The 15,380-nt window shown below is 41.9% G+C and overlaps 2 protein-coding genes across 2 annotated transcripts in view; both read left to right on the top strand.

Annotated features, from left to right (window-relative positions):
• rasa4 (RAS p21 protein activator 4) overlaps positions 1-4,550 on the top strand; it is a 72,179-nt gene extending 67,629 nt beyond the window's left edge. The window contains exons 19-21 of the mRNA XM_039005218.1: positions 379-499; positions 825-883; positions 3,141-4,550. Coding sequence (XP_038861146.1) covers positions 379-499; positions 825-883; positions 3,141-3,268 — 308 coding nt within the window. The 3' untranslated portion in view covers positions 3,269-4,550. The remainder of the gene's footprint in view (positions 1-378; positions 500-824; positions 884-3,140) is intronic.
• Positions 4,551-10,151: 5,601 nt separating this feature from the next.
• The window catches only part of clip2 (CAP-GLY domain containing linker protein 2), a 66,921-nt gene continuing 61,692 nt past the window's right edge, over positions 10,152-15,380 (top strand). Inside the window, exons 1-2 of the mRNA XM_039005217.1 lie at positions 10,152-10,562; positions 14,785-14,989. Coding sequence (XP_038861145.1) covers positions 14,866-14,989 — 124 coding nt within the window. The 5' untranslated portion in view covers positions 10,152-10,562; positions 14,785-14,865. The remainder of the gene's footprint in view (positions 10,563-14,784; positions 14,990-15,380) is intronic.

Below are 15,380 nucleotides of genomic sequence, written 5' to 3'. Positions count from 1 at the left end.
AATTAGGGTTAAGTGCCTTGGTAAAGGGCATATTGATAGGGATTCAAACCAGCAACCTTTTGGTTACTGGCCAAACGCTCTTAACCACAAGGCTGTCGCCTCCTACCACCCACGGTGCAATCACCCATGGTCTGCGTTCTATTGATCTCTTACCGTATGTATACAGTACAAGGTTTTAGCCCTATTCTAACACACCTGGTTCAGAAAATCAAACTCCAGATGATAAGTTAAATCAGGTCTGTTGGAGTAGGGCTGGAACAAAATTGTGCGCACATAGTAGTGTTCACAGAGCTGGTTTGACCACTCCAGTGGCAAGTGCTGGACAGGTGGTTAATAATGTTTATGGGGTTGAGTCAATAGCTGCTCTTGTCTGTCCAGACCCAGGATGTGACAAGACCAAACACGGGGTGACGTTACAGGAGTGGTACGATCCCCTCGACCCAGATCTGGAATCCCAGCTCATCTATCGACACCTTATTGGAGTCCGACAAGCTTTGAGGTACAGTTCAAAACATATTGGAGAAACCTATATCCCCCTTGTTTGTTCTCACAGACAGAACTGAGTTCAAATTGTATTTGTTTTCTTCCAAATACTTAGCTGCGGTCGATTAAGCTTGTCTTGCGCAATGGATCCAATGGAATAGTCCCAAAAGTGCAAGCCCCACCCATCTGGCACTCCTCTGGCTCAATCAATTGCTCAAAGTATTTGAAAGAAAGCAAATACTATTTGAACCCAAGTCTGTTCACAGATGCATTGCAGGTTCCTGTGTTTTGGTACTGTAGGCTGATGCACATTTTACTTTTGATTGTTTGTTTTCTTTCAGGAAAAGATACCAAGAGGTGATCAAGCCAGAAGAAGAGGATGACAGGGAGACTTTGGAAGGTAGGGTTCTTGAAGCTTTTTTCTTTTCATAAAGATACTGTAACAATATACACTGCTCAAAAAAATAAAGGGAACACTTAAACAACACAATGTTAACTCCAAGTCAATCACACTTCTGTGAAATCAAACTGTCCACTTAGGAAGCAACACTGATTGACAATACATTTCACATGCTGTTGTGCAAATGGAATAGACAACAGGTGGAAATTATAGGCAATTAGCAAGACACACCCAATAAAGGAGTGGTTCTGCAGGTGGTGACCACAGACCACTTCTCAGTTCCTATGCTTCCTGGCTGATGTTTTGGTCACTTTTGAATGCTGGCGGTGCTTTCACTCTAGTGCTAGCATGAGACGGAGTCTACAACCCACACAAGTGGCTCAGGTAGTGCAGCTCATCCAGGATGGCACATCAATGCGAGCTGTGGCAAGAAGGTTTGCTGTGTCTGTCAGCGTAGTGTCCAGAGCATGGAGGCGCTACCAGGAGACAGGCCAGTACATCAGGAGACGTGGAGGAGGCCGTAGGAGGGCAACAACCCAGCAGCAGGACCGCTGCCTTTGTGCAAGGAGGAGCAGGAGGAGCACTGCCAGAGCCCTGCAAAATGACCTCCAGCAGGCCACAAATGTGCATGTCTGCTCAAACGGTCAGAAACAGACTCCATGAGGGTGGTATGAGGGCCCGACGTCCACAGGTGGGGGTTGTGCTTACAGCCCAACACCGTGCAGGACGTTTGGCATTTGCCAGAGAACACCAAGATTGGCAAATTCGCCACTGGCGCCCTGTGCTCTTCACAGATGAAAGCAGGTTCACACTGAGCACATGTGACAGACGTGACAGAGTCTGGAGACGCCGTGGAGAACGTTCTGCTGCCTGCAACATCCTCCAGCATGACCGGTTTGGCGGTGGGTCAGTCATGGTGTGGGGTGGCATTTCTTTGTGGGGCCGCACAGCCCTCCATGTGCTCGCCAGAGGTAGCCTGACTGCCATTAGGTACCGAGATGAGATCCTCAGACCCCTTGTGAGACCATATGCTGGTGCGGTTGGCCCTGGGTTCCTCCTAATGCAAGACAATGCTAGACCTCATGTGGCTGGAGTGTGTCAGCAGTTCCTGCAAGAGGAAGGCATTGATGCTATGGACTGGCCCGCCCGTTCCTCAGACCTGAATCCAATTGAGCACATCTGGGACATCATGTCTCGCTCCATCCACCAACGCCACGTTGCACCACAAACTGTCCAGGAGTTGGCAGATGCTTTAGTCCAGGTCTGGGAGGAGATCCCTCAGGAGACCATCCGCCACCTCATCAGGAGCATGCCCAGGCGCTGTAGGGAGGTCATACAGGCACGTGGAGGCCACACACACTACTGAGCCTCATTTTGACTTGTTTTAAGGACATTACATCAAAGTTGGATCAGCCTGTAGTGTGGTTTTCCACTTTAATTTTGAGTGTGACTCCAAATCCAGACCTCCATGGGTTGATAAATTTGATTTCCATTGATAATTTTTGTGTGATTTTTGTTGTCAGCACATTCAACTATGTAAAGAAAAAAGTATTTAATAACAATATTTCATTCATTCAGATCTAGGATGTGTTATTTTAGTGTTCCCTTTATTTTTTTGAGCAGTGTATAATCAAGATAATGGTTATTATTCTTTTGAATGCATGTCATAAAAATAAAAAAATTGTAAAGAAAGACAAAAGCCTCTTCTATGGCTCGTTTTTCTTTACAATCAAAATCATTTAATGATATGGCCTTCTATACCCTTGTATGCCTTCCTAGAAGAGGGCACGCGATTGTCATGGTTAACTAGAATGTTTTATATACTGTACTGTTTTAACTTAGTAAAAAAAAAAGCCAGATTTATAACCTTGTCGCCGCGGGTATTTGAACCAGCGACCGTTACTGGCTCAACACTAACCTCTAGGCTACCTACCACCCTATAGTTTAAAGGTAGAGTCAGCAATCGATAAAGTGAACGATCAATATTGGGTTGATTTCTGCAACAACTAAGAGCATTGAAGTGCGAGGCTAAACTTCTCTGCTGTTTCCGGTCCTGCAGATTTCAGGAAATAGCTTTTGAAGCTTACCCGTGCCCTCGTGTGTATACAAGTGCATCGTGTTCATCTGCAACATCTGCGGTGATGCTCGTGCAACGTCATATCGCTGAGTCTAAAGTGTGTTTTGAAAGATGTGTGTCTGTATTTCTGTGCTGGTTGGTCCCATTCTGTAATCTGTTATCTGACCTCTCATGTCCCAGGTGAGAAGAAGCTGGACGGGATCACAAGGTTGTTCAGTGTCCTACAGGACCTGCAGAACTCCCACACTGCAGTGGAGGAGGAGGAGAGGTTAAAGAATAGGAACTTTCTCCTGGAGCTGCAAACGTAACAGAATGTCAATGCAACCGGCAGTTCTCAGGCCTAGAGTGTCCCAAATGGCACCCTAATCCCCTCTATAGTGCACTACTTGTGACAAGGGCACATAGGGTAAATGCGCTATAAAGGGACAGAGCCCTAGTCTCAATGTTACTCCTTTTACTCAGCTCTTGACATTAATTAATTTTGACTTGTCCTTGTCAAGAAAACCTGTATGGAACATCAGTGAAGACATTTTGGTCATTACACCATGTTCATCATAAACTTCTTCTTGTAGATGAGTTGTGTTGGGCGATGTTCTGCTCTTCATATTAACTTCACAGGTCTACCAGCAACATCCCTTTAAGAAGCACTGATGGGGACTGGATTTTGTTATGTGTTTGACATTGGGTTTGAGGTTCAACAACCCCCCCCCCCCCCCCCATACATAGTGCAGGTGTAACGGTTATGAATGTATGGTAAATATTACCCATGGAAATTTTAACATGATATGTTAACAAGGGGTTTATACTGTACATGAATAATGCAGCGATAGTAAAGAGTAGATTGAGACCAAGAGCAGTATTGCTGAAGTATTTGTAAAAGGATCAGCCTATTGAAAGCATATCAACTGATGGCAACACTGACATTCTGAATATCAATAGAGTAGCGCTCTCTCCATGAGGGTGCATCTTCTTTTTCTGTGGTTGTTTATTAATTTCTTTGTTAAGCGTGATTGAATTGATCATGCACCATTGTCACAGGAGTTTAATTTATTGTCAGAAAATTGAAAGTTTTTTTGTCTTGTGAATCTGTAATGTTCCCAAATCTTTCTTACAGGCTTTTAATGCCATGGGCTACATCTGTGTTTTGTTGTTGTGTGTTCTATGTGCCATTTCAAAGTGACTATGTGCTTGAAATACTGTAAAGAACAAACTGGCGTAACAGCGTTGTCAAGATCTAATGTAAACAGACTTTTGACATGCACAAAGAATTTACAGACAAGGGGAAAAATGCATACCAAAATACATTTATGTATAAATATAATAATGCATGTATTAACTGAGAATGAATAGACAGACCTCTGAAAGATTAGTCTCATACTTTCTCAGAAATGTGTTGTGGAATATATTGTAAAACCTTTGTTGCATTCAGTGTAAATTCTAACCTTTTTATGTGTATGTCAATGTGTGTGTGTTATTTTAAATATTGTAAATTTTTATATATTGAGCATTTGAGTTTGCATTTTCTATCTGTTTTGCCATGTGAATGTAAAATGTTCAACCATTAAAATAGGTTATTGTTATTAACCACTAGGTGGCTCAGTTTCATTTGTTTACTTGTGAAGTGCTATACAGCCATGTTAAACTGTATGGTGAAGTTGTCCCTGGACACTGATCTTGGGTCAGCTTAGCATTTTAACCAATAATGGTTAATGTTATGATTGGGGGAAGGGAAGCTGATCCTTGGTGAAACTTTAACCCGGAGCTGGACGGTACAGGGTACTTAATAATATATGCCATTTAGCAGACACTTGATCCAAAGCAGTTTATTTATGAGTGCATACATCTTTTACGTATGGGTGGTCCAGGGAATCAAACCCACTATCCTCGTGTTGCAAGCACCATGCTCTACCAACTGCGCTACAGAGGACCGGAGGACTTTCTGCAGTATCTACCTCCATGTGGCATATGAGTACATTTTTTTTCATATAGCACCTGCAAGTACAGTTTGAAATTCCTTCTTTCCCTAATCATTTGAAAATTATAAATATAATTCAAACCAGCTAGAAAAATAGACCTAAACATTGAACACCAATATGGTGCTGGCTTGGATAGTGACTGTGTGGATATACTGTAGATAACCATATAGACTATTGTTTATTTACAAACCAAATGCATTAATTTAAGATTTAATCAAGTGCAATGTTTATTAGATTCTAACAATTTTAAATGTTTTGCATGTGACCAGAGCACATGCTTAATTGTATTATTAACAGCAAGTGTATTATTTTTGGCTTTATTGTTATTAGCACATACAAATGCATAGAATCACTGATTCACTATGGAAATACAGATAGTTCTCTCCCCCCCCCAAAGAAAATCTAAAGGAAGTTTGTTCTGAAGTGTCTGTTCTGTATATTATTTTTGTACATCATGTAACCCCTTATTTTTGGCACCAAACAGTCTAAACCCCTGTCAGTTTAGTATGTATGAGTGTGTGAGAAGTCCAGTGAGCGTGCATCGTCAGTGCAACAACAAAAAAACAGGAGTCAATGCAAATAGTTTGGGTAGCCTTTTGAGTAGCCTTTTGTTCAGCAGCCTTATGGCTTGGGGATAGAAGCTGTTCAAGATATTTGTGGTCACAGTCTTGGTGCTCTGGTAATGCTTGCCGTGCTCAAGCACAGTCTGACATTTTTTAGGGCCTTCCTCTGACACTGCCTGGTATAGAGGTTCTGGATGACAGGGAGTTCTTGAAGCTCTCGACCCGCTCCACTACAGCCCCGTTGATGTGAATGGGGGCGTGCCCGGCCACTCCTTTACCTGTACTCCATGATCAGATCCTTTGTCTTGCTGACATTGAGGGAGAGGTTGTTGTCCTGGCACCACACTGCCAGGTCTCTGACGACCTCCCTATAAGCTGTTTCATCGTCGTCAGTGATCAGGCCTGTGTCATCGGAAAACAAAACGATGGTGTTGGAGTCGTGCGTGGCCACGCAGTCAAGGGTGAACAGGGAGTACAGGAGGGGACTAATTATGCACCCCTGGTAGGCCCCCGTGTTGAGGGTCAACGTGGCGGACAGGTTGTTGCCTACCCTGACCACCTGGGGGCAGCCCATCAGGAAATCCAGGATCCGGTTGCAGAGGGAGGTGTGCAATCGCAGGGTCCTTGGCTTAGTGATGAGCTTGGAGGGCACTATGGTGTTGAACGCTGAGCTATAGTCAATGAACAGTATTCTCACGTAGGTGAGGAGAGGTTGAAAATGTCAGTGAAGACACTTGCCAGTTGGTCAGTGCATGCTTTGAGTACACGTCTTGGTAATCCGTCTGGCCCTGCGGCCTTGTGAATGTTAACTTGTTCAAAGGTTTTACTCATATCGGCTATGGAGAGCATGATCACACAGTCATCAGTAACAGCTGGTTCTTTCATGCATGGTTCAGAGTTGCTTGCCTCGTAGTGAGCATAGAAGGCATTTAGATCCTCTGGTAGGCTCACGTCACTGGGCAGCTCGCGGCTGAGTTTCCCTTTATAATCCATGATAGTTTGCAAGCCCTGCCACATCCAATGAGCGTCAGAGCCAGCGCAGTAGGACACAATCTTAGTCCCGTTTCGACGCTTTGACTGTTTGATGGATCGTCGGAGGGCGTAGGAAATTTCTTATAAGAGTCCGGATTTGTGTCCCGCTCCATGAAAGCAGCAGCTCTAGCCTTTAGGTCAGTGTGGATGTTGCATGTATGCCATGGCTTCTGGTTGGGAAATAAGTACGGTCACTGTAGGGACGACATCGTCAATGCACAATAGTCAACGGCTTAATGAAGCCGTTGACTATTGTGGTAAAGGTGATGTAGAATTTTTTTGCATCTAGTTGCACAGGTGACATTCTGGTAGAGGATTTCAGTTTTCCTGCATTAAAATCACTGGACACCAGAAAAGCCAACTCTGCGTGAGAATTTTCTTGTTTGTTTATGGCCCTATACAGCTCGTTGAGTGCGGTCTTAGTGCCAGCATTGGTTTGTGGTGGTAAATAGACAGCTACGAAAAATATAGATGAAAACCCTTGGTAAATGTTGTTCTGTATGTTCTACAGCTTATCATGAGGTACTTTAACTCAGGCGAGCAGAACCTTGAGACTTTCTTAATATTAGAGATTGCGCACAAGCTGTTAACAAAATGACACACCACCCCTTGAGTTTACTCAACACTTTCGTTCTGTCCGGCCGATGTATAGAAAATTCAGCTAGATTTATATTTTCTATGTCCTTGTTCAGCCACAACTTGGAGAAACATAGGATATTACAGTTCTTCAGATCACGTTGATGGGATATTCTTGAACGGAGCTTGTCCAGTTTATTTTCCAGTGATTGCACTTTAGCCAATAGAACGGAGGACAGAGGTGGTCTATCCACTCGCCAACGTTGTCTCGTCTGTTATCCCGCACACCGGCCTCTATAAAGCTGCCTCTTCCTTTTTCGAGTTCTGGGGATTTGGGCCTGGTCCGGGATGAACAGTATGTCCTTCGCCACCGACTCATTGAATTAGAAATCCTTATCCAAATTGAGGTTAGTGATCAGTGTTCTGATGTCCAGAAGCACTTTTCAGTCATAGGAAACGATGGCGGAAACATTATGTACAAAAAAAGTTAAGATCTGCGAAAATAAATAAATAATAGCACAATTGGTCAGGAGACTGTAAAACAGCTGCTAATCCCTCCAGTGCTATTCTCATGATATGCAATGTGTAAACACAGTACCTAGCAGCCAACTTGCTTGCACCAACTCCATGTAATTACAGTAAAATACTGTGAATGTCACGCCCTGGCCTTAGTTATCTTTGTTTTCTTTATTATTTTAGTTAGGTCAGGGTGTGACATGGGGGATGTTTGTGTGTTTTTGTCTCGTCTAGGGTGTTTGTATTGTCTAGGGGGTGTTTGTAGAGTTCATGGGGTTGTGTTCATTGTAGGTGTTTATGTAAGTCTATGGTTGCCTAGATTGGTTCTCAATTAGAGACAGCTGTCTATCGTTGTCTCTGATTGGGAGCCATATTTAGGCAGCCATAGTCATTAGGTAGGTTGTGGGTGATTGTCTATGTGTAAGTTGCCAGTGTCTGCACTTATTGTTTGTATAGCTTCCTGTTTGTTGTTTTGTTTAGTTTGTTTTAGTGTTTTTCGTCTTTCTTAAATAAATACATAATGTATTTATATCACGCTGCGCCTTGGTCCTCTCTTTCACCCGAAGACGAACGTGACAGTGAAATACAAACCCCATCTCCCCTCAATGAATTTCATTCATCAATTCATTACAATTACAGTAGCAATACAATACAATACAGTCAATTAAGGTATTTTACTAAATGTTATTTTACTGTGTCATTACACAGTACTTGTTTTGATACTGTATTTATATTACAGTATGTGTACTGCAATATGAAATACAGTAACTTACCACTAGCTGCCTGTAAATTACTGTCAAATTCACAGAAACCCATTCATATTGGAAGTCTTCAGCTCATACAGAAAGAATTCACTTCCTGTTGTGGCCTCAAACCTCTCAAGCAGAGGGAGGGCCTTGCCGGTGCTAACGCACCCTCAAGAATAGACCTAACACACCCATGAAAGAATGTATTAGTACATTCATGTGTACACCATAGACGGCAAGCACCCCTACGCAACTACCAAGCAAAACAATTCCTGGTGCCGCCACTGATTTGACGAAATATCACATAATCCTTTATGCCACAACCAAACTTTGGATAGGTTATCCACTTTCTACTTTTGTAAATTTGTAATGTGGATGTTCTATTCATTTTAAAAATATTTTCTATCAATAATGTAGCTTTATCAATGGTAAAATGTAATTGGATCTTTTTATCCATAAGCTTTATTCATGATTTTGGTTATCAGCTATAAGTCAATTTGTTTTCACTCAGAACAGGGGTTTAAGTTAGTCAGACATTTTCATATGCAAGAGTAATCTAGCGTGCAATTATTTCAATGTTTCCCAATTCTCATTCATTTGGAATTGAGACCTTTAGATTTTTCCACAGACATGTATAGGGGGGTCTACACAATCAATGGTATGGATTGGAATATGGATTTAGCTCAATTTACATCTGATAAACTTTGATTTTGAGGAGAACTACCCGTTTGACCTGCTACATTCATCATTCACCACCGCTAAGCCAAGGTTCATTTGTAGACCAAACATTACTAACCATGAGGCATCACTTCAACAAGATCTTTGGCCTATAATTGCACTATCAGCTTTGTAAATTGCATTTTTTTATAAGCATGCAATAGGGCTAACCTCATCCTTGACACTCAGGGCCACTATGAAGATTAGACACTGACAAATTGCCTCAGTCTATCAAAGTTGTGCCACAGGCAGCCATTAAGATGCCTGAGGGAATGATTGTTGTGTGCTTTAAGGGGTATTGTTGAATATTGATGGACCAGTGCACATGTAATTTATGACACAAAATCACATTACATTAGTAAGTTATTGAGAGTTGTTGAAATGTCTCCGAAAACGTTTTTTTTCTTTTACCATGAATATGACAAAATATAGGCAAGGGCAAGGTTTTCCTAATACAAGTATGTGTATATACAGTCATTGGGTTTTAGCCTGCATGGTAGTATACCATTAGTCAGTGTTATTACAATGTTATTACATAGTCAGTTTATTATCTCTGTATGTTTATTTGAAAATCCTTTAAAGTGTGCATTGCAAAAAAGTGAGAACTGTATGTAAGTCGTATTAGGGGCACTAGGCTATTGCAAAGTGGGAACTAATTTATGATGCGAGGGCATTCCATGGATTTCCAGGAAGGATAACTCATTCGCAGTGATTCAGCACCGGATGCACATTAATTCCTGTGAGCCAGTTGAACAGCTGGACCAGTGAACAATCTGGATAAATTCCTATAGTATACTACTTTCTCTTGCACCTTACATTTTTATACAAAATATTTAACTATTTATGAATGCCTTTCAAACCAGAGAACACAATTGTGTCTTCATAGCTTGGTTGGGTTAAATGTTGGCATTGTAGCCTTCACAGCAATACCGTCCACTTCCTAAACTCTTTGTTTGGCTGAGCCAGCGAAGGGGGTGGATCCTCTACAGAGGCGAAAAAAGAGACCGAACATCCATTGCGCCCCAAGCGAAACATTGAAAACCCCATCCCTCTGTGTTCAATACGCCACATGTGTGTACTGGTTAAGGTTTTTAAGCGTTCTGAACGGCGGATTGAAGCTGGTTGAAGTTGCTGATGCTGCTTTGCACCCCAAAAACCGCTAACAAAAAGGGAGACCGAGGAATTTGCATATAGTTACATTGACTCTTCTTCACAGCAACAATCTAATCTTATTTCTGAAAGTCGCATTCTCAAAAAAAACGGCATCTTCGTCTGATTTAGCCTACTGCGGCTCGCATCCTGCCACACTCTCCCTTCCAGCTCCATCTAAGCATCCATATTTTTTGTTCATCCCTGTTTGGGGGTATAGGGAGTGGCAACCTGATAAATCAACCGATCCGCGGACCCCTCTCCTCTAGGAAAAAAACAAGTTCGCCGCTTTTTGGACACGTTCATGCGTAATTTGGAAATTAAAAGGTAAGCGTTTCGTTCTTGCATCTTTATCGTTTAAGGGATTTGTTGAGCTGAAGTAGAAATACACACCGCGCTGCAGTGGGTATAACAATAGAAAAACATTTGCGTTGTATGTTCTCGGATGCACCTTATGTTTCCCTGTCACGGAAATATATAAATTAGCAATATAATTGTGTAAACAGCAACAATGTATTCAACAAGCTTAGCAGACAACAATGTGTCATTTAATAGCCCAATGGTCCTATGTTTAGAGCATCAAATTGTAACATTGTAGCCTAGCTCTACTGCACTGTCATATAGCAGGCTACATGTAGCAACTTCGCATTGTCAAGAATATAGCCCCCTCGCAGAGCTGTCATAAAAACTGCCCTGAGAAAATATTCTAAAAGGATTTAGGCCTTGGCCTATTGCGTAAAACAACATACAAATTGATGTTGATACATGAGTCAACTGAATGGTGCTGATACTGTGAAAGCACTATTGCATTCTTCAGACATCTCATCTCGATAACCAGCATAAATGCGAGATGTGGTGCTAGAATAGTGATGCAACGTTGTCATGAATTACATATTATAGTTGGAGAGATGTAAAATATTTGTCTTGAAGGCCATGCATGCAACTGGGAATACAGCTGATCAGGTCTCAGTATTTCGGCAAGCAGCCTGGCCTCAATGACTAGACGTAACATAGTAAATGTAAATCTGTGACACTCAAATTAGTATCATTTGTTATGTTTGGTATGGTTACATAAAACAGAAGGTTACTTAAAAGGATGCTTTAGGATTTTGGCGATGAGGCCTTTCCCCAGAGTCAGATTAACTCGTGGATACCATTTTTATGTCTCTGTGTCAAGTATGAAGGAAGTTAGTAGTTTCTTGAGCCGATGTTAACTACTGTTAGCGCAATGACTGGTAGCGCAGATACCCGTAAACTTCCAGTCATTGTGCTAACTGTGGTTAGCAATTGTGCTTGCACTTGTTAGGAACATCCTTTAAACTGCACACAGAGACATAAAAATGGTATCAACACGTTCATCTGACTCTGGGGAATTAGGTAAAGGGCCTCATCGCCAAAATCTTGAAGTATCCATTTAAGCCAGTATGAGAGGATGGATGGGCGTATAACGTGAACGTCTAGGTTTTTATTTTTTATTATTAACTTTTATTTATTCAGGGTAGCCCAAGTGAGACCAATGGTGCCCTGAATACCAAATTGTTCACACAAAAAGGAAAATAAATTAAGTTTCAAATAAAACAAGAAGAGTGAAAATAACCACAAGGCACAACCTCAACACCACAATTTCAACAAATAAACCACTACAATCAATCAAAACAACTGCAATGCATAATGAACTCATTCAATATCATAGTCCTAAACTGCCCTAGTGGTACCAGGGAATCGAGATGCAAGGAATTTTGTAGGTTACTCCAACAATGGGGGCATTAAAACTAAAGGAGTATTTACCAAAATTGGTCAAGACCAGAGGCACCTCAAGAGTTAATCAATCCTGCGAGCCAGTTTGGTAGCTCATTCTTTTATATGTTATCAACGAAGTTAGGTAAGTTAGAAGCTTGTGTAGTAGAGCTTTGTAAACAAAAAGGGAATAATGAAGTGATCTACAGGACTTTAATGAGGACAGCCAACCTTTTGATACAGGATTCAGTATTGAATATTAAAACTGTCACCTTTGATAAAGTGAAAGGCTCTATAGTAGACGGCATCCAACGGTTTAAGAGTAGTGGCTGCTGCAATCTGGTAAATGGTGTCACCATAATCAATAACTGTCAGGAAAGTTGACTGTACAATCTGCTTCCTGCTATTTAGAAAGAGGCAAGATCTTTTTGTAAAAAAGAAGCCCACTTTAAATCATAGCTTTTTAATTAGCTCATCCATAAGTTTTTTTAAACATAAGTCTTTGTCAACCTAAATGCCCAGATATTTATAGGCGGGCCCCCAATCGAGGAGGGAACCATCCAGTTAGTAAATATGTAGTTCATCTGTTTTGTTTTTTTTTATTGCGAAAATTAGAGAACAACATATATTGAGTCTTGCTTGCATTAAGTACACCTTTTAAACCAACCAGGGCTTTACGTTTGCTATGTCGACCCTTGAGTCCAGGTTGCAGCAAGGCCTAGCTAATAGCCACCCTAATACTTACAGTAGTCTAATAACCAACCAACACTATTTAATACATAGGCCTAGGTTATTCATTTAGAATGTATGCATAACCAAAGACAATACCAAATATGTTTATTTCTGTCAGTGAATATTCTTGAAATACACATTTTAGCCTTGTGACACATTTAACTCCATGTGTATTTATTCACCATCAACACACTTGAGACAATAAACTGGACTTACTAAGTCCAGTAGACTCAGCAACATAGATGATTAACCCAAATCACAAATATTGTTTTCTGATCTATAGATAGGCTATTTGTTTGAAGAGGGACCACTCAATTATTTCAATTTGTATACAGTAGTATAGTACAGGCTACACCTGATACACCTTGACATGGCTTGATTTGTACACCGAAAGGGCATAGACCCTCTGCTTTTTAAAAGGTCTGGAGTGTTCAACAAGAAAACTCAGCTAGCACAGAATGTTCTGGGAACCAACATTTGTTAAAGCCTTTGCGATATCATAACCGCCATCGATAAGAGACAATACTGTGCAGCTGTATTCATCGACCTGGCCAAGGCTTTCGACTCTGTCAATCACCACATTCTTATCGGCAGACTCAACAGCCTTGGTTTCTCAAATGACTGCCTCGCCTGGTTCAACAACTACTTCTCAGACAGAGTTCAGTGTGTCAAATCGGAGGGCCTGTTGTCCGGACCTCTAGCAGTCTCTATGGGTGTGCCACAGGGTTCAATTCTCGGGCCGACTCTTTTCTCTGTATACATCAATGATGTCGCTCTTGCTGCTGGTAATTCTCTGATCCACCTTTACGCAGACGACACCATTCTATATACTTTTGGCCCTTCTTTGGACACTGTGTTAACTAACCTCCAGACGAGCTTCAATGCCATACAACTCTCCTTCCGTAGCCTCCAACTGCTCTTAAATGCAAGTAAAACTAAATGCATGCTCCTCAACCGATTGCTGTCTGCACCTGCCCGCCTGTCCAGCATCACTACTCTGGACGGTTCTGACTTAGAATATGTGGACAACTACAAATACCTAGGTGTCTGGTTAGACTGTAAACTCTCCTGCCAGACTCACATTAAGCATCTCCAATCCAAAATTAAATCTAGAATCGACTTCCTATTTCGCAACAAAGCATCCTTCACTCATGCTGCCAAACATACCCTCGTAAAACTGACTATCCTTGACTTCGGCGATGTCATTTACAAAATAGCCTCCAACACTCTACTCGGCAAATTGGATGCAGTCTACCACAGTGCCATCCGTTTTGTCACCAAAGCTCCATATACTACCCACCACTGCGACCTGTATGCTCTCGTTGGCTGGCACTCGCTTCATATTCGTCGCCAAACCCACTGGCTCCAGGTCATCTATAAGTCTTTGCTAGGTAAAGCCCTGCCTTATCTCAGCTCACTGGTCACCATAGCAGCACCCACCCGTAGCACGTGCTCCAGAAGGTATATTTCACCGGTCACCCCCAAAGCCAATTCCTCCTTCGGCCGCCATTCCTTCCAGTTCTCTGCTGCCAATTGCAAAAATCACTGAAGCTGGAGACCCATATCTCCCTCACTAACATTAAGCACCAGCTGTCAGAGCAGCTCACAGATCACTGCACCTGTACATAGCCCATCTGTAAATAGCCCATCCAACTACCTCATCCCCATACTGTTATTTATTTTTTTGCTCCTTTGCACCCCAGTATCTCTACTTGCACATTCATCTTCTGCACATCTATCACTCCAGTGTTTAATTGCTAAATTGTAATTATTTTGCCACTATGGCCTATTTATTGCCTTACATCCCTATCTTACCTCATTTGCACACACTGTATATCTACTTTTTTCCTCTACTGTATTATTGACTGTATGTTTTTTTATTCCATGTGTAACTCTGTTGTTGTTGTTTGTGTCGCACTGCTTGGCTTTATCTTGGCCAGGTCGCAGTTGCAAATGAGAACTTGTTCTCAACTAGCCTACCTGGTTAAATAAAGGTGAAAAAAAAGCAACCTCCTATATACAGACAGATGAAGCTATCATCATCACTAAGACATTTTGATGCCTCCACTCATCTCCACAGCTAAAATGGAGAGGTATTGCCACCATTCCGACTTCTAGTGCCTCAAACCGAAAGCCTTAATCCCTGCACTTCTCCCTGTACATGATGAACATGCTGAAGTCCAGTGGACTGAAGATCCCTGGCAGGGGCCCAAAGCACTCCCCTGGCCCTGTGGGACGAACCTCTGCTGGGGGGTCCGCTTCCGGCACTGTGGGCCAGAAAGACAGTAAGTCACTTCTTCATTCCTCAAGACTTCCTCTAGACTCTCAGGAAGAGATCTGATTTCCTATCGCTTAGCCTATCAATCTTGGTGGCATTTCATCATTGGAAATGACCAAAAATTCCTTGATTGTTGTAATTGATTGCTTGTTAGTTGTCAGGGCCCTGAGTTATTTCTGGTCAGCTCATGTGGTCAGTAAAAACTCAGGGCCCTAGGTACATGATTATGCTTTAGGTCAATGGTTTTCAAACTTCTTTGGTTAATGTAGCCCCAATCACATTGTACCCCCTCATGTGCAATTGATCATTAGGCCTATATTCTTATGAGTCTTTCCAAGAACACCTTGTGGATAGGCCCGGTACCAGTCAGAGTTTAAAAAAATATATATTTATTTTAT

The sequence above is a fragment of the Salvelinus namaycush genome, chromosome 12, assembly GCF_016432855.1.
Source record: "Salvelinus namaycush isolate Seneca chromosome 12, SaNama_1.0, whole genome shotgun sequence".
Taxonomy (NCBI): Eukaryota; Metazoa; Chordata; class Actinopteri; order Salmoniformes; family Salmonidae; genus Salvelinus; species Salvelinus namaycush.
The sequence above is the reverse complement of the archived record's forward strand: the minus strand, read 5'-3'. Positions and strand labels throughout refer to the sequence as shown.